General features: G+C 44.6%; 1 protein-coding gene across 3 annotated transcripts in view; it reads left to right on the plus strand.

The window, feature by feature from the left end:
- Positions 1 to 27,607, plus strand: part of SENP6 (SUMO specific peptidase 6) — a 586,019-nt gene that overhangs the window by 167,115 nt on the left and 391,297 nt on the right. For all 3 annotated transcript variants that reach the window (XM_086926520.1, XM_086926518.1, XM_086926519.1), the window contains 2 exons: positions 11,778 to 11,848; positions 25,316 to 25,479. In XM_086926520.1, the coding sequence (XP_086782646.1) occupies positions 11,778 to 11,848; positions 25,316 to 25,479 (235 nt within the window). The remainder of the gene's footprint in view (positions 1 to 11,777; positions 11,849 to 25,315; positions 25,480 to 27,607) is intronic.

Raw genomic sequence — 27,607 nt, forward strand, 5'->3', positions numbered from 1 at the left:
CTTGACCGATACTCCCTCATCTGAATAAACCATTTGGGATAGATGCTCCCTCCTCCATGCCCCCACCATCCTGCGCATCATAGCCACCCTGACGCTTCTCCAGCCCAGAATGTGACCCCGCCCCCTCGTGCAGCTGCAGACATTGCTGGGTCCATTAATGGGAAGTGTGTGAGGTGAATTGTAGTGGTGGTGGTTGCGGTGATACTGACGGGGGTGGTGTGCGCATACGGAACTCCTGGGCTCGCATCGGCGACCCATTTGTATTGTTGGCACAACTCGCTATTCATAGAAAAACGTGACTTCCTTTTTAGAAATGAGAGGCATTCGCCCCCAAGGAGAGACGTGTTCTGGGAAGACTAAGGCGAGAGGGCGCAGGGGGAGGGTGGCATGGAAAAGAACAATACCGATCGAGTAAACGTGGAACTGGAAAGAGAAAGAGTGTTGAGGGAAGGACGAGTGAAAAAAAACTGATCACTGGGTGAGAGGGAACAGGAGGGTGACAGCGAATGAGAGGAAGAGACAAGACAGAAAAGGGCGAGAGACTGAAAAAGATAACAGAGGGAAGCCGGATGGGGGCGGGAGAGCCTGGTGGGGGGACGGGAATGCGAGCGAGGGGAGTAGAAGTGTGGCAGGCGCGCGGACGGAAGCCGGATGGGGAGGGGGAGGAGAAATCCAAGTAAGGCTGTGTGCGGGGAGAGAGAGGGGAGGTGCTGGAGCTGGGGAACAGATGGCCGTGAAAGTTTATGGCCCAAAAGCGCATGCCTGTGGCCACGTGAACTCGAAGAAAACCGCACCAAAAAACCCTTGGTTTGACGAGTATTTTGAGCACTTGAATTCTCTCCATTTTCCATTCCTTCAGAATGGAAAAGGCGAGACCTAAAAAGTGAATGTAAGTTAACCTAATCAAGGGGAAACATGCTATTTTACGTTATGAAACCTCTGTTGTCTAATGTGATTACTGCAGATGGCCCTGTGGGTGACCTGACAAAGTCACAGAATAACATCCTGATTGGTACAATGAGGAATAGTGATTTGTTTATAGTGCTACGAGGTCCCAGTCTGTGACAAAAAGCACTATGAATGGCATTATTTTAAAATGGTATTACGCTGTATAAAACAGGCTGCTGCAAAATACTGTTAAAGGAAAAACTAGTGCTTAAAAAAAACAAATTTCAGTTATAAGCATTCAAACTATATATAATATAAATATATTTATATGTGCCCATTACAAAATGTGCACTTCTTTCAATGGACACACCTATTACCTCTCAAAAAGAAGAAATATTTGTCACCATGTAAGTTGATTGACTGATTTAATAAAAAGTTACACTGATCCAAAGCAGCCTTTATATTTGGTGATTAACCACTGCACACATGTCCATTTATTTCAGATAGCAGGCACCTTGGTGAGAAGGCATTCTTCTTTTTTAGTTCTCTACTAACTGTTACACAGCAAAAGCCCCCCCTCCCATCCTCTGTGCATGGGTACTGGAAACCAGTTATGGCTTCTTACTATTAAAAAGAACATTGGCTGTATTTTCCTTACTAGCATTAGGGCTCAAGTCACAATTGTTGCTCACAGTACAGGGCCCAAGCACCATGGAAGGCTTTTTTGTTGCTGTTTTTACTCAAAGTGGCAGAAAGCCTGTTTAAGCATCTGACCTAGAAGTGATGGCCCTGTTTAGCGCGCAGAGTGGAAAGCCTGAAGCTGTAGGTATTATTGGTGCAGCAGTTGCATTAGAGAGCCAGGGCATACTTGCTGTGCCAGTGCCTCTTTGAAGCCTTAGAGCAATGACCTAAGGGAGAGGAAAAATTAGTGCAGAGGAAACACCTTGATTTGGACATCGGAGAGATGAGGGATGCAGAGAGATAAGAGGGAGAGGGATGTCGTGAGATTGGAGCCTATGTGGTTAACAAACTTCAATGCCTATCATTAGTGAAACGGGCACAGTGACACTTTTGCCCAGGGGTCAACTGCATCACAAGTTTGAATGTCTTACTATAAAAAGGGTGCATGGGACTCATTTTCCCATGAGCTAGCATTAGGACAGGTGGTGCCCTTAGTGCAAAAAAGGTGGTCTGCATGCAGTATCTCATTTTCTATCAGAAAAAGGCTGGGCTTGTTTTGACATTGAGTGATGGTCAGATATTGTGAGGAATGAGTGAAAGAAGAGGAGATCGTTTTTCTCAGGGCTACAGCCATCATTTTTTTAAAACTCTTTTTATTAACTTTTACAGCATTACATTTGAAGCGGTAAAATGGAGGACATTGCATCTTATTCGTTTTTTTATATATTGCAGTTTTAAGGATGTGATCTTATACAATCAGCAATTCTTATTGTTCACACCATTCGGACAACAATCTATGACTGTAATAAACATTTCAGATATTTTACTTTGACTCCCCACAACCCCCACCCCCACCTCGTGCTGTAGGTCTCAGGTGCCTCTAAACGTTTTCTTGGGCCCCACACCGTTCTCCACTTCTGAGGGCTCCCCGGGTTTTGTATATCACTTGTTCTGCATATTGGCACCAATCTAATTCTGATAACCATTGCCTTATCTCAGGAGGGTCCACGCTTCCACATGCTCTGGCTATGTTTGCCCTTCTAGGGAAGGGTCACCCATATTTGATGGTACTTCTGCCAGGAGGCATCTTCGGATACATTCAATAATATTTCTTTTTGGTCATTTGGATGGTGCCTGCTATAAATTGAGCTTTGATGTCAGTAATCCCCTTCCAGAAGGATTGGATGATTGTGCAGTCCCATAGTATGTGGTAGAATGTGGCCTCTTGGTTGCAATCTCAGAGACACAATGGTGTGGATGTTTTTCCTATTTCGAAGAGAAGGGTACAGGAATAATAGGAGTGCTGAAGGATTTGTAACTGGATCAGCCTAAACCTGGTCCTAATGGTTATCGCGCTCGGCCCCTGTAGCGCTTCAGTCCATTCTTCATTTTCAATATTCCCTACAGACTACTGCCATCATTAGTGCGACAGATGGCGTGTATTGAGGCCCACAGTACCCCAATTATGAGAGGTAGAGTTTTAGGTCATTTCTGTTTTTGTTTGATGCTGTTGCATTTTTATAAGCCTCACATTTAGTGTGCATTACCAGCTACATACAAAAGCAATCCTGAAATGATGACATGATCCCCACTCCTTGTGATCACCCTCGCCTTCCCCAAATCCTTGCCATATAGTTTTTGGAGGGGGGCCCAACTTCAAAACTTGGCAGAGTATGACCAGACGTGGGTCCCTTGCTTTCTTTGCCACTGGATTCAAGCTAGCCTGGCTGATGATGGATGCTACTCCGAAACAGTTCCCAGGATGCTGGTAGTTTAGAGGGACTGTTCCCATGAGGATCAGGGTCAAGACTGATTTGCATATGGCAGGGTCTGAACTGGGGTGGCGAAGTGACAATGGATTCAACCCAGATCTGTGTGACTGGGGATGAGTGTCTGAAAAGATTCAGAGCCCATCCATGATCTCCTTGTGTTTGTATTGAAAACAAGACCATGTTATTTCTCACAAATTGATATTCATCATGGATTTTTCATTGTTCTTTATTAAATACAGATTATCATATACAAAGTGGTATAACAGTCAAGTTGACCCAAGAAACATGGATACTCAGCTACTTAGGATCCTGAGGGCATAATTATATCTAAAAACGCTCACTTTAAATTCTAGCAAAACAATCCGTCTAACCAGACACTATGGTTGAAGCATCAGCGTAGCGCTGTGTTTGTGATCCTACAATGGTCTGCAAAATATCCAAATCCTTTAAATAAACCCAGCTGTAACAAATATAAAAGATGATTTAATATTTGAAGTCTATTTTACTATTCAGAGAAGAGATTTCTCTCCTAAATGGGAAAAGTACTTCCATCTAAAAAGTCTTTGTAATTTCATGTGTAGCACAATTAAGAGTATACCTCCAACTATCATTCCCAAAAATATATTCAGTCCTTCCTGTAGGATCTGAAAAGTAAAAAGAACCATCTTATTGAAGACATTAAAAGGGTTATTCCACCCAGAATTCCACCTGCCCTTTCCTGGAGCCTAAATATAATACTTAAAAGATCTGTGTGTCCCCCATTCGAGCCATTGCATTCTTGTCCTTTACAATTCCTCTTTTGGAAGGTAACTTTCCTCATAGCTATTATTTTGCTAAGATGTGTAAGTGAGCTACAAGCTCTCGCCTTACTTGAACCATTTATCCAAGTAAATGTATATACGATTGTCCGTGAAAGTGGCAGTAAATTTCTCTCCAAAATAGTCTATCCTTTGCACCTCAACCAAACAATTGATCTACCAGCGTTTTCCCTCATCCAGGCTCAATAGCCAAAAGAGCCTTTCATTCCCTAGATGTCACATGGACTATAATTGTTACATTGAAAGAACTGAATCTTTTTTGTAAGATTTAACTGCTATTTGTCGATCTTGCTAAACCTCAAAAAGGTCACCCAATCTTAAAAAGGTGGCATACCTAGATGGATTGTTAAGTGTACCCGAACATGCTACCTCAAAGCCATGATGACCCTCACCACTCTTCCTAGGCTGCACTGTACTAGGGAGAATGAGGCAACCATGCCTTTTTTTTTAGGTAATATTTCCATAGCTGACCTCTTTAAAGCAGCCACATGGTTAACCCCACACGCCTTTACGAATCATTACTGTGTATATGTTCTCTTCCCTCAACAGGCTAGAGTTGGCCAAACAGTACTAAGAACTTTGTTTCAGACACCTGTATCATTTCCTGTCTAGCAAAACACACAATGGATGGACGGAATGTTGCACAATGGCAAAACATTCCCCCCCAGTCACAGATCTTGGTTTAATCCATCGTTATTTTGCTCACCAAGCCTACCAAGTTCAGACATGGCCATGTACAAATCAGCCTTGACCCTGTGCCTCATGGGAACAGTCCAGCCCGAACTGCCAAGCCATGTCTTCCCTGGACCGGAATCAAGCATCCTAGGACCGGTTTCTGGCTATCAGCCGTCTTCAGCCAGGATAGCTTGACTCCAGTGGCCTAGTGAGCACGGAACCCACGTCTGGGCATACCCTTCCCACATAGGGTGAACAGCAAAACACACAAGATAATGACATTTCCTGTCTAGCCATTGCTATGGGGTGGCGAGGGGTACTGCTTTAAAAAGTCAGTGCAGGGCAAGTTTATTTACAGACACTCCTGCTACGAAGGGAAGATGTTAATTACCCTGTATCTCTTTGTAGCTTGTGGTGCTATAGATTCACATGCACCTGCCTTCATCCCCTGAATTAGTGTTTTATTGCACATCTCTAGCAATAACACTAATTTCTCCTATACATCATTTGCATCTTCTCACTGATCACTACTTCACACTTATTCTCTCCCGTTGTGTGAAAAACAATCTAACAGAGTTGGTTCCCAGGCGCATTGCCAACTAAGGAAGAAGTCACAAACTACCTTGTCACTCGATAAGATTTTCTTAAGCCGTCCTAGCCAGACACTTGGTTGCAGGAGTTGTCAAAGCATATAAATCTACAGCACCACAAGCTACAAACCGATGCTTTCAGGGTAAGTAACATTTTCCTGCATTTGTATGCTATTACCTTGAGCATTTGTATCGACAGTTAACTGAGGGCCAGAGAAGGCGTGAGAAAATGGTGTTCTGTTGCAGTACACCTCCACTTTTTGCCTCGCTTTCGATGCAACTTTGACTGTAGAATACTGGGTCCCTGCTGTTTAGGTTCCCAGTACCAGTGTTCTTTCCCTAAGATTGTTCCAAAATTGGCCCTTCAGGCCCCCTGCAAGTCGCTAGTAAATCGTACCTAGGGCATCCGGACAGAAGGGGTCCCCTAGGAACCCCTCACACAGGTCAAGCAGACTGCCACTACAACATGCATGTCCTGGTGCAGACAAAACAACAAAGTCAACATGGCACACTGCAAGTCAGCTCCCTCTAGCAGGCCTCTCAACCCTAAGGCAAGGAGCACTATACCCCAGGTGTTGGCATATTTGAATGAATAGATATGCCCCTACAATATTTAAGTCCATTCTTAGATATTATAAGTGCCAGGGAAGCCATAGAGAGTACTTGTGCTACGCAAACAAATGACGGACGGAATGCTGAATAAATCTTACATTCACCCCAGTCAAGAGATCTGGGTTAAATCCATTGTTCTTTCACTCACCATGCCACCCAAGTTTAGACCCAGCCATATGCAAATCAGTCTTGACCCTGTGCCTCATGGGAACAGTCCAGACCGAACTGCCAAGCCAGGTCCTCCCTGGACTGGAAACAAGCATCCAGGGACCGGTTTCTGGGTATTACCCTTCATCAGCTTGGCTAGCTTGTGTCCAGTGGCACAGTGAGCAAGGGACCCACGTCTGGGCATACCCATCTCACTTAGGGTGAAAATTGCTATGCAAACAGAGAGTACATGGGCTGGAAACTCAACATCTCAAGTTCCACAGCACCATGATGGCTTCTTTGAAACCAGCAGAGTTTGGTACCAAACTACTTCTTCCAATACGCCCACACTGATGCTAGCGTGGGATTTATGAAACCATGTACCCTGAGGACACTTCAGTGGTGCCCCCTGAATTCCTACCATCCTTGGTGTGGTCACAGACTGCCTGTAGGCAGCCTCCTACCACCAGACATGTTTTTGGAACCCTGGATCGAGAGCCTCTGCTCTCTGGGCCCAGAAATAATGTGCATCCAGGGCAGAGGTACCATACCTTCTCCCCTAGGATGAGCACAGTGCTCAGGAGGGAAGCTTCAAAGGAATACCACCTTTGTAATGCGACTCCCAGCCTCTGCTGCTAGGCAAATAGCAGCCCCTATCTACACCCCTAGGTTGGGGGCAGGGGGCGAGGTGAAGCACATCTTGCAGTCACTGCCATCTTGAAGGTGGGGAGATCCCAACAATCAGGGCTAGGGCTAGGCCCCCTCCCACAGGATGTTGGCATAATTGAGGGTGTAGTCACCCCAGGTAAGTTGCCTATTGGCTCTATCTGCTACTCCCCTAAAATGCCCCCAAATTTAGTATTTAGGTGGCTCACCTAGACCTGGAAACTAGTTCCTGCTGACCTTTGGAGGAGGATGAAGAATACCCCATGAAGAGAAGCCTGAAGACGCCTACTGACTTGACTCCAGTCCTACTGGCCTGTCTCCAGCTTCCAAGACCCTGCAAAAGAAGTAAGACTGACCTGCACTTTGATAAAGACCTGAATTCCTGAGGAAGCTGCCTACACAAGGACTCTGGCGTCCTCTGGGAAGCGCAAGTCTTGCCCACTCTACACCCGATTCCTCTCACCCATGTCCGGGTGGCCCACTGATCCAGAACAGGTTCCCCAGCGATCCTGACCTCAAGTCTGGTGTTGGCTGTTCCCTAATGGACTCCATAACGACGCCTGTAGCCTGTATCCAGAGGCTCCACCCAACCACGACCAACTCCGATAAGAAGAATCTGACGTCTAAGGACCCCCTACAACCCTCTAGGTACCTCTGCTGTCGTTGGGCTCCCTCCTGCATCCTCTGGTGTGACGCCTGCAGCTTATCTGTGGAAACCAACCTCTCTATTGAAACCCAATGGGTGCCCGACACTGTATTTGCACCCTGCACCAGGCCGCCCCTGTGCCGCTGGTGGTGTATGTTTGGTGCTGCTTCGAGGCCCCTCTGTGCTTGGCCACTGCAACCGATCTACTTACCTGCAAGCAGTGTGGGTTCAAGCACCCCCAGTCTACATTGAAATGCATTGAGCTCCGCTCCAAATTTGACCTCTGCAACCGGCCACCCCTGTGCCGCTGGTGGTGCAGACTTTTGTGCTTACCTGAACTTTGAAATCTGCTGATCTTAAAACCTTGAGACTGGAACTGCATGTTAGGTATTTACCTGTGAAATGTTATTGTTTTCCTCTATAGGATAACTTTGAACTGTTTGGAAATTGTCGACTTTTGAAAGACTAAAGTATTTTTCTTGAATAACTTACTTACCTTTTGCTAATGCAGCTGGCCTAAAAAATAGCCCGAAAAAAAATGCAATTCCTCTTGTCTCTGGAGGCAAATATAATATGCCTCCAGGAAACATGGTGCCCAGATAAAATTCAGGTAGGGAAAGATTATTTTGTGTTGGAAGGCAGCGCCACCATTAACAAGAGAGGACATGCCAGTGGGGGTATAGCTTGTCTTTTATCGAATCATCTAAATTGGAATTATGCCCACTATATGGACCCCTCAAACCTTTTTCAAGCAGTAACTCTATTTAGGTCTAGCAACAATGATGTTGTTAAACCCTTAGTTCTGATCAATGCCTACATTCCACCGGAAGCTGGCTATAATGTAACTTTGAAAAAGGTTTTTTCTCACGTTCAGAGTATCAGGGAGAAAGATCCGATGATTGCCATAGTCCTAGTTGGGGACTTAAATTGCAAAATTTCCAATCTAAGCATGAATTTATTTCGCGATAAATTCAAAGAAGAAACTCTCCATATACCTCAGGCATTACTCCCTGAAAATATTAAAACAAATAAACGAGGAAAGTTACTTCTAAATGAGTTGGCAGATATGGATGGGATTATTGTAAATGGGAGACTCCCCTCGGATTTCCCTGCCAACTTCACGCATAAATCCTATCAGGGTGAATCGATATTGGACTATGTAATAGTGGGGACTCACTCATTTGAGCTACTGAAGGATCTCTGTATTATTGATACGCCGTTTAGTGATCATAAAATACTGTCTATCTTTGCGAATGTAAAGCCCCCTAAATGTGATAAGTGGTCTCTAAATAGATAATGGGTAAATTTTGGCGTTAAATCAGGAAGGTGTCATTGGAATGCAAGAGCTCAACGAAATTTGGAGGGAATGCTCGATGCAGCAATAAATGATCTTCCTTCCTGGCACGGTTTGAAAACTGAAAATTTTTCTTTGTTCATGAAGGCAGTAATAGCGGTGGCTAAAAACTCCAATAAGAAAAAGTCTGCCAGAATATTCCCAAGCCCCCTGAGATTGCTTAATATAGAAATTAACAAATTAGTAAGGGCTCAATATTTAGCTAGATCTGTTGATACAGCACGAAAAATATCATTGTTAAAAAGGAAAAGGAGAAGGTTCTCATTCACAATACGTAAAGAAAGAGGATGCCATCTGGATAAAAATAAGAGAAGCCTCTATTAATGGGGAAATGAGGCAGTTCTGGTCTCTTATAGGCGAGGGGTGTGGATTGAGAACAAGACCTTTACCCATCCCAATTGAGGAACAAATATGGATTGAATTTGTTTCTAATCTTTATGCAAGTAACAGCTCTGTGGCTCCACAAGCATGGCCAGAGGAGACTAGTCTGGCCCTGGTACCATTCTTAGAAAAAGACATAGACCTAGCCATCAGAGAAATGCGGCGCTCTGGGGCAATGGGCCCCGACGAATTGCCCATTTCTATACTAAAGCAAAGTGGTGCCAAATGGAGTAAATTACTTTGTCCTGTATTCAACATTTGCCTATTGGGAGGCAAGGTTCTACCTTCCTGGAAGGGCAGCATCCTAGTTCCATTGTTTAAAAAGGGTGATCGCTTGTCCCCTGAAAACTACCGCCAGATTGCATTGTTGGATGCAATCGGCAAGGTCTTTACAAGATGTTTGCTGAAGCGTATAAATGACTGGGTGGATCATGCAAACATACTCCCACTTGAGCAGACCGGTTTTAGGAAGAATCATGGTACTATGGATAATTTAACAGCCCTCCAGGTAATAACCGATAAATATATTAGAGGCAGAAAAGGGAGAGTCTATGTGGCATTTATAGATTTTTCCACAGCATTCGATAAGGTCGATCGTCAATTGCTATGGAAAAAACTATCTGCTCTCGGAATGCCACCTAGGCTTCTACACTTGGTACAGGACTTGCATGATAATACATGGTGTAGAGTACTATTGGGGGGAGAAAGGGGTTTATCCCGGCCCATCCCCTCTGTCAATGGTCTCAAACAGGGCTGCCTATTAGCTCCCCTTCTGTTTTCCCTTTATGTTAGTGACCTCCCCCGCACTATATCCCTCAGTGAAGGAATTGCTCCGCGCTTGGGAGACACTTACATTTCTTGTTTAATGTATGCAGATGACATACTAGTTCTAGACCTTACCCCAAAAGGCCTTAATAACCGTCTGCATGCCCTACACTTATTCTCCGAAGCTCACTATCTGAAAATAAACATTTCTAAGAGCAAGGTAATGTTTTTGGAGGGGAAGAAAAAACTGAAATTAGGTCACATTACTTGGGAGCTGGGAGGTCAAAAATTGGAAAGTGTAAAATCGTATGTTTTTTTAGGAAAAATAGTTAGTAGCAACTTGAGTAATAAACCCCATATAGATAACAGTTCCCGCAAAGCAAAGTCCCAGGGAAATGGGCTGAGAGCCTTATATAAATCAACCGGTAAAAGACACTTTATGCATCTTCTAGAAGCATTCCGGGCAAAAATCCCTGCAACTTTGCTCTACGGCATAGAACTTATCGATTTAGGTGAATGGGGCTTTTTGGACACCATTGAGGGTTCCCTCTTGAGAAACCTAATTTCTGTCAATAACCGTTGCACTGCAGCATCCCTTCGATTAGAATTTGGATTAAGAAGTAGCTGGGCACAGGGTTTGGCAGGAGTTATAAGCTGGGTCGCCTGCTTGATTAAAGGAAATCCAGCCACATTAAGATCTCTCATTAAAAAAGAGCTAATGGGCCCCCTAAAAGAGTATTCGTTACTCTTAAAGAACTTTAGGAAGGCTATTACACTCTTGGATCTGGAGGAAGCAACCCTCTTTGACCTTTCTGTGCATCAGCTAAAATCTACATTAAAACAGGCAACATGGAAGTTCAGCTTCGAAAGGGACTGCAACTCTACTACACTTAAGAAGGGGGTCACTCAAGTTGTTAATTCTTACCTGTTTAGACAATTACAACCGTATGTCTCCTGGAATATGCCCCATGGTTTGCGCCGTTTTTGGCTACTTTTAAGGCAGGATCTCCTTCCTTTGAATAAGTTGTTGGCCAAATGGTACAGTATACCCAACATATGCAGTTTCTGCAATAATTCAGTCCAAGACACCGTACATGTTTTGTTAGTTTGCCCTGCCCTAATGGCCTATCGTCGTTTGTGGGTGAGACCAGTTTGTATGCAATTGGGTATTTTATCGGCAAGATCTCTCATTGATGCTATTTTCTGTCCTCCCAATGAAATTTTCTGCAATAGAATTTTTAACTTTTTTAAATGCTTTTTAGAATTGTATTAAATAATTTGCATGAAAATTTGTAAAACCATGTTAACAACAATCTGTTTTAATAAGTTGTTTTATTCTCATACTGCTCTTTTGTTACTTTATTATATGTGGATCTCTAAGGAGTTCCAAATCATATACTCAATAAAAAATTCTTAATTCTTACCTTTTTGTGATGATCTTGGTCTTAAAATAAAACTTGAACAAAGCTTATTTTTCGAAAATTGGGTTGGATCTCCTTTTTGTCGTGTCAGTTATTGGTCAATGTATGTGCAATAAATGTCTTACACTCCTCTGTGTTAGGCCTAAAGCTGCTAGTCCACACTACCACTAATAGAGTACTTTGGGTTTACATTGAGCCCTATACACTTCTGGGGATTATATGGACTTTGTGCACTGTATAACCACCTTGTGGCATACCATATACAGAGCCATCTTCCTACTGAAGGCAAAATTCATTTTGTTGTATTACAAAATAACTCTATTTTATCTCTGGGAAAAATCACTCTAAATTTCTTTTACAGAAAAGAATACCCTCCACATCTTCAAAAGATAGAAGATGATCAAGTTAGATTGCCTCGGACTCCTAGCATAGGTGAGTCTTATTGTTCATAACTTTATATTTTGAAATTAGTGCTCGCCTTAGAGACCTGTAACCAACTAGCATAATGTTGCATTTGAGAAATGTCCCAGTACCCTCAATGTTGCCCTCAAACAAATTGGTTATTTTGTCTAGTAAGGCAGGATATAAATTCCTTTTTGGAAGCTTCATGTGAGGGGGGTGAAGACCACTTTTATGTTTCAGCATGCTTAATAGACCAACTTGAAGATTGCATGATGGTTTGCCAATGGCATGTGGAGATCTTTAGGTCACATGTTCTAATATCAAAAGTCTAGTTAACCTTTTGCGGTTGGTTAATAGATTACTATTAAAGTTTTTAATTCAACCAGTTATTAACAGTACTTAGAAGCAGCATAAACGTGGCATTAGGTGCTAAAAAACTAATAAGTTATGATAGATTACTGGATGAGAAGAAAAGAACCATTGTTTCATTAAGAAAGTTATTTATGATGCATGGAATAGCAATACATCCACTGACCTGCATCCTGTTGCTTGACCCCTCCACCCCCACTGCTTGCTTGTAGTTGGGTCGAGCCTAGCGCAGCGCGCATGCACGGCTCTATGGGAGGCTTATTGTGAGGGCTCAAAACTTCTCTGTGGGGGTATAACTCCTCCCACACATTGGATTGGACTTTGCGTGTGACTTTCAATAAGGAAAGCACGCAAATGGCGAAAGGCGGGTGCATGTCCCACCTCTTCTTCAAATTTTGACTCCCACAGCGTTTTGCTCTCGGGAGAGAGCAGCAGCACGCAGGTAGCAGCTGCATTCCTCGTTGTGTCATGGATCAGGTTACTAATTAAACACAGTGCGTTCGCTTTCACTTTGGCTGCTGGACTTGTTGTTTTGATGGGGTTTTTTTTGTTTGTTTTTAATTTTCATTTACTTTAGGCACCATGTTAATAAAAAAAAAGGATTGTTTCCGCTTCATTTGCCGCACGTCATCTTTCATTACGGACACTACGCTCTTGTTTTTGGTGTTTTTGTGCTCCGCGGCCCCGAAAGACATTGACTCTTTCGGGGCCTGCTTTTTATTTTTATTTTAAACGAGTGCCATCAAGAGCTCGGGGCTCTAGGAGGAGAGCTCTCTGAAAGGGGAGCTCAAGTGGCTTCTAATGTTATGGTTGGTTAAGTAACCATGACAATGTGCTAGGCTTTCTGTATTATAAGCAGGTGAAACTGATTAAAAAACATACTAATGTGATTTGAAAATACCGTGAGGAGGGTGCAGTACAGGGGTCATTCCTCAGACACCTAAGTGGTTGCTTAACACTTTGACTCTTTACACTTTGACTCTCCGCAGGCAGCAGCCCTACGTCCCACTCTTTTCCTGAGTAGGTCAGGCTTTGGGCGGGGCCTGTTGGGCGTCACCTTCCTCTTCCTATGCCCCTATGCCCTAGCTTCTTCAATTCTTCCCGTCCCGTTCACAAACACGCAGTGTAGTGCCCATGCTCTTTCCTGGGTTGTTCTTGGACGTTGCACATGCTCTCTCTGTTGGCGTTGGCGGTTTGGTGCCGGGAGATGGGTGACTTGTTGCCGAGGACCTCCCCGGATGTATGGGGCCCCAGAACCCGGATGTGGTAAATCCCTTGTGAGCATTGAACACCAGCAGCGGCAGGGTGAGTAGTGTGGAACCCTGGCTATATTTATTGTTTTGTCGCATAGAGTAACAGTAACGGCAATTGTAGTGTCAGTTCTGTATACAGAAGACTTGGGGCTATAACAGTGCATTTCTGAATGAACTTGGCAATGTGCTGCTTGGCAATGCTTTAAATGGGAGGAAAACGTTTCGGCTCGTTAAAAGGGGCGTAGCAAAAAAAAAACATAATTACAATTGGCACTATGAGCATGTATGTACACGTCTGTGACCCACTGGGGTTAAAGCGGCCAGAAGCAGCGTTCGCATGGTGCTCTCGGATGACTCCGGCAGACGTGTGAACCCTCTGCTCTTTTTCACTGCCTCTCACGTCTCGTTAGCCCCCTCCTCACATTCCATCCATTGCCTCTCTACCCCCTTCACATTCCAACCACTGTCCCCCTCCTCACATTCCATCCATTGCCCCTCCTCACATTCTGTCCATTGCCTCCCTCCTCACATTTCGTCCATTGCCCCCCTCTAGTCCCCTCCTCACATTCCGTCCATTGCCCCCTCCTCTCTGCAGCTGTTCCGCAATCCGGACACCGCCTCACATTGTCCCTTAAGTCTGTAGCTGGGTTTCATGGGACACCCCTGGATGTTTCAGACCAGTCCATTCACGTGCAGACTGAGGCGGGGGCGGGAGAGGGGGGTGAGTAGGCAGAAATGCTTTCAGGGGCGGAGGCGTTTATTGTGTGGCCTGAAAAGTGGACATAGCATCACTTTAATATAAGTTTTCAACATGATGCACAACAGCCACACTTCTCTACAACATAGCTTGAAGAGACTGCATGCGTGAGTTGTAAAGGCATCCATGTGGGAAAGGCATGCTCTGGCTAAACACTTATGAAGTCCCAAAGGTGAGACCTATTTGCTATGCCAATGCTTGTTGATGTTCGCCTCTTAGTTGACCAAACTCTTAAAAGCCATTTCCAGATGCTTTCGGTTACATTACTTCACCCGTCATGATCAGAAACAACCAGGCTGTTGTTACGCACCTCGAAATACTTCTAGTATGGCTTTAAACATTACCTCTCTCCTCAATCTAGTAATAGTCTGGCCTTGCCACAGCCAAGTGTCAGCCCATAGTTTGGCTCTTATTCTCCATTCGCTAAACCAATACACTCTCTTTGTTCACCACCATGTCTTCAGAGCTACTGTCCTCTTATTGGTTTTCCAAAGACTGTGCTGAGAACACTCAACCTCCTAATTCCTGGACATCGGCGGCCAAAAAATTCAAGCACTGCAATGTAGGTCATTTCTATTTGTTGACTGATTGTTTAGTGGCTCTACCAAAATTGCATTGTCCACGAAACATAACCTCTTATGCTTAACCTTTCTCATCACTGACCTACACTACCCAACTGGTCCATTAAAAGCTAACCTAACCTTTACTGTATCAGATACAGTATCATCACCTGGCCGTGCATATCTTGTTCTGTTTTTTTCCCCTCAAAACATACTAGTTTCACTGCGTCTAGTATGCTCCCCTTTCGAGACCTACTCTGTTCTACTTCGGGATTCACCGTCACAGTTGGCGTGCATCTCAGCAACAATGAACCCCAATGAGTCAGTTCATTGTGTTGCTCTGACCCTCATTGGGCCAACCAAGACCTCCATGCAGGTACATCCATGCTGAAATGTCATGGTGCCGTACCTCCCTATCTAAATACTCCACAGTTGCAGATGAATCTTAGTTAATGGGGGAGCTACTTCGGCGAACTTTCTAGATTTGGAAGTTGACCTGCTCCTGACTGAGGTTTGGTTCACTAAGGCATCTCATCACACCATGAACATTCTTATCCCTTAATGGTATGCCATCCAGGGCTAGACTTTGATTACTAAAAGGGTAGAGTGGTGACTATTATTCATACCTGTAATCAAAAAGGTCCACCTCAAACAAAGAGGTTAGTGCGTATTTTGATGACCTTGGAATACACACATGTGGTTAAAATACCCCTCACACACCAAAAGGGCCCTTGGTGTCATGCTTCATCATCGGGGTCTTCCCGCCCGGCTGCCGGACGGGGCAGTGCTGCGACAAGCGACTACGCTGGAGCACCTTTATAAATTGTGGGTGCTATGTGAGTGAATGGAGTGAGTGTCAGTGGGGTCAGGGGTGATAGACAGGTGATGTTAAAAAATACCTGGCCTAGTGATACAAAAAACTATTTAATAAGCACTGGCTGGTATTGTTAAAAAAGGTGGTGTCGGAAAGAGTAAGCGGGTTTATGAGCTTACTTTCCTATGTGGGTCGACATGTTTTGGGGCACCATGCCCCTTCGTCAGGACCGGGGTGAAAGATCCCCCTGTCACTCACTAGTGTGTCGCCACAGTGGGTCTTAATTACAAAAAGGTGAAAATAAAGGGATCAATGTGTATGTATATATATTTTATATTCCTAGATACACATCCCTAACTATGTAGTAAAATACTCATGTAGTATGCCTGAAAAGACAAGAGCATGGTGTTACTAAAGCGCGGATCCCAAGGCGCTATTTCTAAAGTACCTATAAGAAAAAAGGGGTCAGACCTACATATAGCAGTGGTCCTGCCTTGGGAGCTCAGAGAAGGATCCATAATTTTACATTGTTAATCACACACACACACACACAATGTTCACACATTATATATAGTCATAATATAGATGGAGTGGTTGGAAAGTCTGTACATTATTTGCAATACATACTCATTACGATGAGGAACAGTGCCTTATGGGCCAGCGCTAGATCGAAGGGTATAATAGGGGTCCAACTGCAGGTGGAATAAAAATAAAACAGAGATGCATATGTAGAGGATTTGATCTAGGTATTTTGATAGTAAGTATGCTAGAATTCAATAGGTAGCATCCCATATGCCTCTGTCTACTGGTTCTCCCAAACCGGCTATGCCGTACTTACTCAACCCCCAGCCTCGTTGTGCTTCCTCTTCCGTCCGTGGCCTCCGTGGTAATGAGGATGGAGGCAGGGGCGGGTGTTTTTATAGCTGTAGTAATTGGTTAATAGGGATTGGTCTGATTGACGGTGGATCGTTAACTGTGGGCACCTGTGCTCGGGAAAATGCGCCGAGATCTGGCTGGTGTGCTGGCCGTTGTTAAAATGATCGCTGACGTTTGTTTGGAGGTTCTAGCCAGAGAGTGGTATTTAAAGAGGTGAATGCCCCGTAATAATGATCCGGAGGCATAATTTTCAAAGTTTTGTGGGAGAGAAGTAATGATCGGGTGCGGCCGCTGACCGGAGTGAATGAGTGTTGCTAAGACGTGCATGCGTCGACCGCTGGTTCAGGTGAGCATGCGCGGAGAATGGGACGAAACTCCGCGCATGCGCGTTCGGCCCTGAGACACTGTGGTACAGAGCACAGCCCGGGGCACTCGGTATGAGTGTGGGTCGCATCACATCCTAGTGCAAGGCATGCACAGGGTGTGTAATTGACCCAGTAAAGACAATTGAGGGGAAGAAAACAGAACAAGATATACACGGCCAGGTGATGATACTGTATCTGATACAGTAAAGGTTAGGTTAGCTTTTAATGGACCAGTTGGGTAGTGTAGGTCAGTGATGAGAAAGGTTAAGCATAAGAGGTTATGTTTCGTGGACAATGCAATTTTGGTAGAGCCACTAAACAATCAGTCAACAAATAGAAATGACCTACATTGCAGTGCTTGAATTTTTTGGCCGCCGATGTCCAGGAATTAGGAGGTTGAGTGTTCTCAGCACAGTCTTTGGAAAACCAATAAGAGGACAGTAGCTCTGAAGACATGGTGGTGAACAAAGAGAGTGTATTGGTTTAGCGAATGGAGAATAAGAGCCAAACTATTGGCTGACACTTGGCTGTGGCAAGGCCAGACTATTACCAGATTGAGGAGAGAGGTAATGTTTAAAGCCATACTAGAAGTATTTCGAGGTGTGTGTGTGTGTGAATAACAATGTAAAATTATGGATCCTTCTCTGAGCTCCCAAGGCAGGACCACTGCTATATGTAGGTCTGTCCCCTTTTTTCTTACAGGTACTTTAGAAATAGCGCCTTGGGATCCGCGCTTTAGTAACACCATGCTCTTGTCTTTTCAGGCATACTGCATGAGTATTTTACTACATAGTTAGGGATGTGTATCTAGGAATATAAAATATATATACATACACATTGATCCCTTTATTTTCACCTTTTTGTAATTAAGACCCACTGTGGCGACACACTAGTGAGTGACAGGGGGATCTTTCACCCCGGTCCTGACGAAGGGGCATGTCGCCCCGAAACATGTCGACCCACATAGGAAAGTAAGCTCATAAACCCGCGTACTCTTTCCGACACCACCTTTTTTAACAATACCAGCCAGTGCTTATTAAATAGTTTTTTGTATCACTAGGCCAGGTATTTTTTAACATCACCTGTCTATCACCCCTGACCCCACTGACACTCACTCCATTCACTCACATAGCACCCACAATTTATAAAGGTGCTCCAGCGTAGTCGCTTGTCGCAGCACTGCCATGTCCGGCAGCCGGGCGGGAAGACCCCGATGATGAAGCATGACACCAAAGGCCCTTTTGGTGTGTGAGGGGTATTTTAACCACATGTGTGTATTCCAAGGTCATCAAGATACGCACTAACCTCTTTGTTTGAGGTGGACCTTTTTGATTACAGGTACTTTTGCAAGAGGAGGACGTGGCCACCTTGGTGCCACATAACACCACCTCTTCCTCCCCCTTTTTGATTTCCTGACTATTATTCATAACACTAAACGGTTTATGATTCATACCCCCCCCCCCCCCATCTATGCCCTACTTCAGCTCACACCTAATGATAAATGGATTTGTGTGCCACAGTCTTTTATTGCATGCTAGCCTAGTGCTGAATATATGTAGCAAAACAGTGGCAGGAGGCACAGTAATGATAGTAAGAATGAACATTAATGTATACAAAAGAAAAAAACTATGCGTTGTATTCACTTTTGTATATTCTCTCAATATCCTGTCCCTATTTTGTAGCAGCTTGAAATCTGCCACGGGAGAGTTGAGATAAAGAAGCCATGTACTGAAACTACGCTGATTACAGCATAAGTTGACCGATTCATTGAATCGTACACGCCTGTGTCAGGTGAAAGTCAAATAGTTTTGGCAATGTTGCTCCATGAAACAGAATTCATTGACGGTGGACAAAGCATCATTGCCTTTTGCAGAAGTTCTCAGAGGGCTGCTTAAGAACGTGCTCTCGTGGTCATGGCCGTCATGACACACAAGAACGTTAGAATGAGAATGCTTTATAAAAGGATACCTTGCCATCCTATTTACATTTCTGTCATACAATAAGTCTGGTCATTTCAAGCACCTCTGAGGTATACGTAAGCTGCATTTACATAGAACAACGCCACACTGTACAAATTATATGTGCTAATAATAAACATAACATGCATGACATTATTCTAATGCTAAGTTTCATATGATATTCTACATTTAAGGTTTGGGCATAGGTCAAAGGTCACAAAGTCCTGACTCTAGAACTTAAAATAGCACATAGGAAATAACAATGTGGGCACAGTGTTCTACAATACATAATGCCCTACCTACTTGTGAGAAAGTGTCATCTTTCTTGCATTGGTATGCTTCCACTTTTTGCTGAACTGCTGATGTGCTTTGACTGAGTGTGCCCTGGGCTCCTGCCAACCATGTACCCAGGGCATGTGTTCCTTCCCAAAGCGGAGTTGAAACAAAACCAAATTGGCATCTCTGGCCACCTATCAGCCCCCAGTAAATGGTACTCTAAGTACTCGGGGCATGGTGACCAAAGAAGACCCCTAAGGGCTGCTCCACTTATTGTGCCACCCTTAGGAGCCCTGTACCCTGACACACACACACACTGCCTTTGCAGGCTGAGTGTCTAAGTACAGAACTAAACAGAGTCGACATGGCATACATCCCTGTGTGCCATGCCCACAAACCCCACTGCCCTGGCATTCATCAGTCACCCCTCTAGCTGGGTGCCCTATGCCAGTGGTGTGGGCACAGGTGCATGAGCCCTGTGCCCCTACAGTACCCATGGCCATTCCTGGGCACTGTAAGTGCAGTGCTGCCATTTAAGAGTATATGGTGCTGGGAGGTCGTCATTACGAACTCCACAGCACCATGATGGCTTCACTGAAGACTGCGAAGTTTGGTATCAAACTGCTCAGCACATTAAACCCGCACTGATGCCAGTGTGAGGTTTAATGTAAAATGCATCAGAGGGCATCTTAGGGATGCCCCTTGAAGGTCTAACCTACAATCCACGTCTGGACTGAGAGGCTGCCTCGGCTGCCACACAGCAGACATGCTGCTGGACCCCTGGGTGGAGATTTCCCGCTCTCCTGGGCCTGCAACAATACACCTCCTGGGCGAGGTGCTAGGTCTCCTCCCCCAGGATGGGCAGAAAGGGGGGTGTGCCAGCCTCTGCCAACCCCACCCTCAGGTGGGGGAGGCGAGGTGAAGCACGACCCCGGGCTCTGGCCATCTTGAAGATGGGGAGCCCTGCCCAATCCCAGCTAGGTTCCTGCCCCCCTTCCACCGGAGAGGAGCAGGCTAGGGGTGTACCCACCCCAGGACAGGGACCAATATATCCCTGCCCTTACTCTACCTGTAATGCCCCTAAATTCAGTATTTAGGGGCTCCCTGAACCTTCCTTCCTCAGATCCCGATAAGGAAAGAAGATCAAGAAGAAGACGACCTGCCGTGCAGCTGCTAACAGGACGACACCCACTGACTTGGCCCCAGCCCTACCGGCCTGTCGATCCTGGAACCTGCTCCTGCTTCATCCCGGCGACTCCTGCGGACAGCAACCTTGGGACACCCGGAGGACCTGTCTGCCTTGACCCTCTTAAAGACTGGGACTCCCATAAGCAGAGGCTCTGCTTCAACAGCCAGCTAGGAAGCTCAGGACCTGCCCACTCTGCACCTGCTGAGCCTGGCCCGTGCCCGACTGATCCAAGACCACGAGGATGTCCCCCCGGTGACTGGGACCCGAAGTCCATTGCCCAAAGACCCTCCTCGACGAACCAGACGACTCCTGCAGCCTCAAGAACCAGAGACCCCCACAACCGCGACCAGCCGAGGGTAAGATTCCTGACACCAAAAGACACCCTTCACCCGACTTCCTGCAGCCCCCTGTGCCTGCCTTTGGGGTACCTACCTCTTCTCCAAGATCCCAACTTACCTCTTGAAGTGGTGGTTGCACCTGAAGAATCACCGTCCTCTAGTCTGCAGCCCTTGTTTCCTTTTTACTTTTCCCATTGAACAACATTGAGTGCCCAACTGCTCAAAAGCACCCTGCACCCAGCCGCCCGAGTGCCTCTGGCTGTGCAACCTTTGTCCTATCCTACTTCCCCCTTTGCCCTGAGCAAGTGACCAGGAGCCCAGCTCGCACAGCGTGCCCTGCTAGCCAGCAGCCACCAACCGGATGCCCCCTGCCCCTCATTGGATAACATTGGGCCTAACTACCTCTGCACCCGGCTGCCCCTGTGCCGCTGAGAGTGAATCAACTGTACCTACCTGCCCCAAGTGGACCCCTGAGTCTATGCCCAGAACCCTAACTTCACCAGTCGAGTACTCACCTGGAGACCGGTAACTCACTTACCTGCCTCTGAATAACATTGACTGATTTGACTCGAAAAATCTTTTAAGTGTGAAGTTTTGAAAACTTAAAATATTCCCATAAAATCAACCGAATTCTGAAGTACTCACCTGTGATCAGGAGAGAAGCCAGTACTGCATCTTGTAGCGCAGTACTGAACCGCAAAAGCAATCCTAGCCAGGTTTACTAGTAACTTGAATTTTCTCCATAGGAATCCATTGTGTGCTTTTCTGTGAAATTGCTTGCAAGTGTCTACTTTTGAAAACTTGAAATATTCTTTAAAAATCATACCAAATACTGAAACGTGATTACTTACCTGTTTTAAGTTGAGACCCCAGTGCTGGTCCTAGGAGCCCAGTACTGGATTACAAAAGTAACGAGATTGTACTTTAACTGCACCCTGATTTTTCTCCCATTGGATAACATTGCTAGATTTTCATTGAAAAGTTTCAAAGTGTGAACTTTAAAAAAAAGCTTTATATTCCTTAGAAATCACTGCAGTAACTAAAACGGTTTTACTAAACTGTTTTCAGCTTAGATCCTGGACTGAATCTAGGATCCAGACCTGGAACTACCAGAGTAATCTACAAAGTAATCAGCTGTATTTATATAGAAAAACCCATTGAGCGCAATGCTAAATTGTGTTTAGAATTGTGTTGCCTACTGCAACCCCTGTACCTATTGTGTTTACAAAATTTATTGCCTTTCTGCAAAGTACTCGTCTGAGACCTCTCATATTGAGAACAGTATATTTTGATACCCGTTGGTTCTAAAAATAAAACAACTATCTTTGATATAAAAACAATTGGCCTGGAGTTCAGTCTTTGAGTGTGTGAAACCTTTTGCCGACTGAGTGTGTACAACAAATGCTTTACACTGTCTTCTGGTACTGCCTTACTGCTCGACCAAGCTACCACTTTTGAGAGTAAGGTCAGCCCTGACTTTAACCTCTGTTATACCTCTGGGGTTGGTGGCCTCTATACACACCTTACCTTACTTTGGTCCAGTACATATAGGCCCACTTTCTCGCACTACTCTAGCGCGCTCATAGCATCTTCTGCAGGGGGGTAAACCGGCACTAAGGCGATTTGGTGGTGTTTGTCTGAAACCTCCCCTATTATTGGCTGGTTCCTCGTTGACAACCGTTTAATCTGCACTGTCAAACCTTCACAAAACAAGAGAGAATTCTTGATCTAATAATTTTCAAGCTAAGAAGGTCTTTCAGTATTGAACCATGTTGTAATTAATTATTTTGACCACATACAAATTTCTTTATTAACATATACCTCTCCCGCACTCTTGGGCTATCAAAAAAGTAACTAATCTGGGAAAGTAATGCCCAGATCCTCAACCAATATTGTTTTTTGTAAACAATTTGTTTTCAATTATGCAACCCTTATGTCTTGTTAATCATCTAACATAAAATAGCACTCCCATCATTATAGACAACAAGAGTACCTAATGACTAGAGAACCTATCATGAATGTGTTCAAGTCACATGCAATCTAATTATATGAAGCAGAAATCTTATGGTGGTGGTGACCAGAAGAATCAACATTCTTCTAAGGCCCAAGAGAAGGGTGGGGGAAAAGGTAAAGACAAGAGTCTTCACAGGGTCCCCAACAGTCTTCCTCTGGGGGTGGGTCCCAAACCTCTTCAAACAAGAAACCTTTGTGTTACCTCTGTAAGGAAAAAGGCTATAGAGCTAGATATGCCAATTGCTCTACATCTGGCACCAAGGATACTGCTACTACTGCTCCTAAAGCACCTAGTGCCCCTAGCACTAGCACAAGTAGTTGTAGTGTCCCCAAGGGATTAGCAGGGTTAGACTTGGGTCCTGAAATAGGTTCTAACCTCGTCAGAGCACCTATTCGGGCTTTTCTGGTCTGTGACAGTGGCATGGTACTTGCCACTTTACTTGTAAGTCCTACTAACTTGGGCAATGTGAGAAAGTGTCTCGTTTGCATGGTTGGCACCCCCCCAACCCCTCCCTCACTTTTGCCTGGTTTAATGTTCTTTCAAATGTAGTGCACAGGGTCCCTGCTAACCAGTGCAAGGGCCCCTTCCCTAAAACAAACTCCCAATTGGTACTTCTGCTGGCTGTATGTCCCTAGTAAATGGTACCTGGGCAACTGATGGCCTAAGAGCTGAAGAGGGTCCTTGGGGCCTTCCTCACTGGGTCCATGCCACTGTCCTTGCAGCCAGCATGCTGCTGTGAGTGAAAAAACGACTAAGTCAATATGGCACCCAGGCCAGCTTGCCCTGCTTGGCAGCATAGGTACGTGAGAGTGCACTATACTACAGGTGAGGGCATATCTGCAAGAGCAGATATGCCCTTACAATATTGGGCACCATTTCCTGATATTGTAAGTACCCGGGAAGCCATCGAGAGGACATTGTCTGGGAACTCTACAACTCGAGTGCCACAGCAGCACAACGGCTTCACTGAATACAGGAGTGTTTGGTACCAAATTACTCCTTTCAATAAACCCACACTGATGCCAGTGGGGGATTTATTGAACCAAGTACCCAGAGGGCACCTCAGAGGTGGCCCCTGAATCACTGCAAACCCTGGTGTGGTCTCTGACAAAAAGACAAAGTGAAAAGGATATAACTCAAACGACCACTGTATAATGGAGAATAACATAGGAGGGAAGCGTAGGGAAACTGATTATGGCATGGTTCAAGAAAACTCCTGGTGAAATGACCACATTTTAGTAAAAAAGGAACTGAAAAGCATCAGCAATTATGTGCATTAATGGATGAATTAATTTTTTGTGGGCGATGCCCGTTTGTGTCAGGTCCTGAAGTTTTAGAACGGGGCATTATCAGCTTGGACTTAATTACTCAAAACCTCAAATCTAGCTGGTGTATCATGTAATAATAGAACTATCAAGTCTTTTTTCAGTTCTGTCAGTGGTACTTTGAGGGTTAGTGTCAAGGAGACACCTGTTCGGAGTACAGTTAGGATTTTGGACAATCGTACAGTATTTTTTCTTAGCTATAAACGATGTAACCCAAAAAAATACAAACCTATAGGATCCCTGGTTTGAGGGTTGCCGCTAGTGTTTCAAAGTGCTATTCTATTTAAGGCATCCCATCCACAAGGAAATTAATCTACATGCAGTTTGAGCCAGGGCAATTATCTGTAGTATTTCATAGAACTTCAAATTTGCTAAGCAGCCACTTGAACTATGTCTTGAGTAGGATTAATGCATTTATTATTTCGTGTCAAATGCGCAGTTGGATTCGAGCAGTGGTGAGAAATATTTGTACCTTTTTATTAATTCAAACTGGGGGAAAATGGTACATAGGAGTAGGTATGTTTTTCGGTCCAGCCTGGGCAGCTCATGCGCTGCACTGCGAGGCATGCTGTATTCCGGTAGGGACTTGAAGCTCTGTCCACTATCTGCCCATATTTTTCATTGGCCTGTGTCATTGTCCACTGTAAACTGTGGCTGTTCATTGGTCAATAAGCTTAGTACCACCTTGTTTCATTATGTAACCTCCCATGACGACACCCCCTGTTACGTATGTTATTTGGTAGGCGTTAATTACAGCCTCCAAGCATTATTTTCTCAAATAGCTTTCTCCTGTCTGATGCAGGCAGGACATGCTCTGTCCTAACTCTTTTTTTATTATTTTTATAGCACTGGCATTGAACGCATTTGCAATGCAATAGGTCTTGCATTTGCAAGAGTTTAAGCTATTGGCATTGTAAATGACTGTCTTTAATTTATCTGTTTTAAAAACAACACTTAAATAAAAGGCATTGTCATTTACAATGCTAGTAGCTCAAAATCTCCTCAATCCGAGACCTATTGCATTGCAAATGCTTGTTCAACTAGTGTCTCTTGCTTTTCTAGCCTGTCGTGCGTTTGTGTCTTGTGTGTAGAGGAAAAAATTACTTTTCTAATAGGGTCGGAGTAGGTCGGTGATTGCCGCACATGAATACAGGCTTATAAAGTTATTTTACTTCTTTTAACCACTAATGATAAAAGGCCGCTGTTCCCTTCCAGTACTTTGGAAGACCTTCCAGGAGTATGGATGAAATAAAGTATAAAGCTAGGAGTTCAGTGCGTATTTCTCATTCTTTTTTAACATGTTTTATGCATGATCCTCTGTAGATTTGAATTTTATTACTGTGCTGAATGCGTTCTACTCCATGCAGTATCTCTCTGTTAAGTCGATTATGCCCTTTTCACAGAAAATGTATTGGACAGCAAAGAGGAACCTGATATTGAATCAGGATTTGAAATTAGGAGGAAAGTCCAGCAAAAAAATCGCAGCGATCGTTACTCAACTGATATGCTCCATTCTCCAGCTATGAAAACAAGCCCAAACCGTTTCGGTATGGGTCAGAAAAAACATGTAAGTTTTCATGGTTTTGGTCTTTTTCATTTTCTTTATTTCATAGTAATATATTTGCTACTCATTTTAACTGTGTACCACTGTTGGTTCTAAGGTAATTTTGGAGCTTGCCATTTTATAATGTAATGGAAAGCTGTCCTCCCTTTTATTTACTTGAAAGATTACGATTGGAAAATATATGCTTATCTGATTTGTGTGTGTGAACACACACAGGACCTCTAAGGGTGGCACAATAAGTGCTGCAGCCCTTGGAGCCTCCTCTGATCACAGGGCCCGTGGTACCTTTTACACGGGACTTGTATGTGGCCGTAGAGGTGCCAATTTGGGGGTGCACAGTACCATTTTAGGGGAAAAATATGGGCCATGGTTGGCAGGAACCCAGGGCACACTTAGTCAAAGAGCATCAACATCAGGCAAAAAGTGTGTGTCGGGGGTACAACCATGCAAAAAGGGGCACTTTCCTTCACTCGGATCCTGCCCAGTCATCAGCACCACCAAGAGTAACATTATGTAACATAGTGTCTTTAGATTTTTAGTTTTTAAAAACAAAATGTAAGTAGTTTGCGAGGTTACTTTCTACAGCGTGAATCTTTTCTGGATTCACATGCTGTGCATTATCCCGCATTCTAGTGGTTGGGTCCGGAATTGTTGTTTTTGTAATTTTTTTTCTTTTCCCCTCTGTGGGCGTCGACATACCACCATTTGGTGTCCTCCGTGACGTTGACGTACTTCCTCTGGAAGCTCCCACCTTTGGTCGCCATCTTCAGATTCTTTTTTTCGCTGTTGGGTCTTCATCGATACAGAAGGAGCTCCTCAAATTTGGAGAGAAGAATCGACAAACATTAAAGAATAATCTTCAAGAACATACAGTACGACAATTTGACGTACCAGACTTCGAATGAAGGTGCCGGAGGGCGCCGCAAGGTGAAAACAACAACCTCACAGACGACTGGACAATGCGCATACAGGGGGCTCACTGTGCATGGTGATGGACAAGACATCATTCAAGTTTTGCCAAAATTGTCACTACAAGTACGCCCAGAAGGACCAACATCCTGTCTGCAACCTTTGCTTACCACTGCATCACTGAAGTGAAAATTGCACTGCATGTTCTGCTGTCACCCTAAAAACTTTGAGGGTTTGTGAGGGACAGAAAAAAGACGACTACAACATGCAGGGGCAGGACGCAGTACCATCACTACGAGACCTGGGTCTTTCCAGTGAGGAAGAGGACAATGTCGCCGAAGGGTCCAGGGGGCGACGCTGACATGGACATTCAAGTCGCAGATGTTGAAAAGAGACTTCAAGAGACATAAGAGAACTGTTAACCTCCAAAAAACTAGACGTGCCCCAAAAGGCATACTCAAAGGCCTTGAAGGGAGCCTCTGCGTTGAAGCACTCAACGTCAGCAGCTACGTCCAGAGACAAACACTCCGTAGGATCCTTAGACAAGGACTCCGTAACGGCAAAGACCCTCGAAAATCCAAGATGTTGAGAGACGATCAAGAAAAGGAAGCTTCGACGTCGAAACAAGAGGTCAAAACATGCCTCAACAGCGGTGAAGGCGCCGTCAACCGCGGAGAGAAAGGCAGAAAGTCTCAACGCCGAAACGCAGTTATCAGAGTTCGAGAAGAGGCTAGAAGCTGAAATGGCGAGTATTCTGCAAAGAAAGAAAGAGTTCGACGAAAGCTTGAAGCAATTCAAGATACTGCCGAAAACTTCAACAGAAATGGAAAAGAGCGTCGAGGAGTTAGAATCTCCAATGACATTCGAACCATATGAGGAGCAAGAAGAATATTTTTTCGAGGAAGTAGTAGTAAAGGAACAGACTTACGTGGGCTCTGAAACCTCAGAGGTTCAAAAGATAGAATGGTAAGACCTAGACGCCGACTCCCCAGAATAAGTTGTTAATACATTTTCTGCGAGGCCTTCACCTCCAACCGACATTGGTATATACAACCAAGTCATGAAGAAGGCAGCAGATACTTATGGCGTACAACTAGAGCAAAAAAAACACAATCATGTTTTCTGATCAAGACTTTAATGTCTACACAACCAAGGAACTAGTACATTCCTATGCTGCTAAATCGGGGAAAAGAGGCATTTAAGGAACCACATGCAGCTTTCG

The sequence above is a fragment of the Lissotriton vulgaris genome, chromosome 6, assembly GCF_964263255.1.
Source record: "Lissotriton vulgaris chromosome 6, aLisVul1.2, whole genome shotgun sequence".
Classification (NCBI taxonomy): Eukaryota; Metazoa; Chordata; class Amphibia; order Caudata; family Salamandridae; genus Lissotriton; species Lissotriton vulgaris.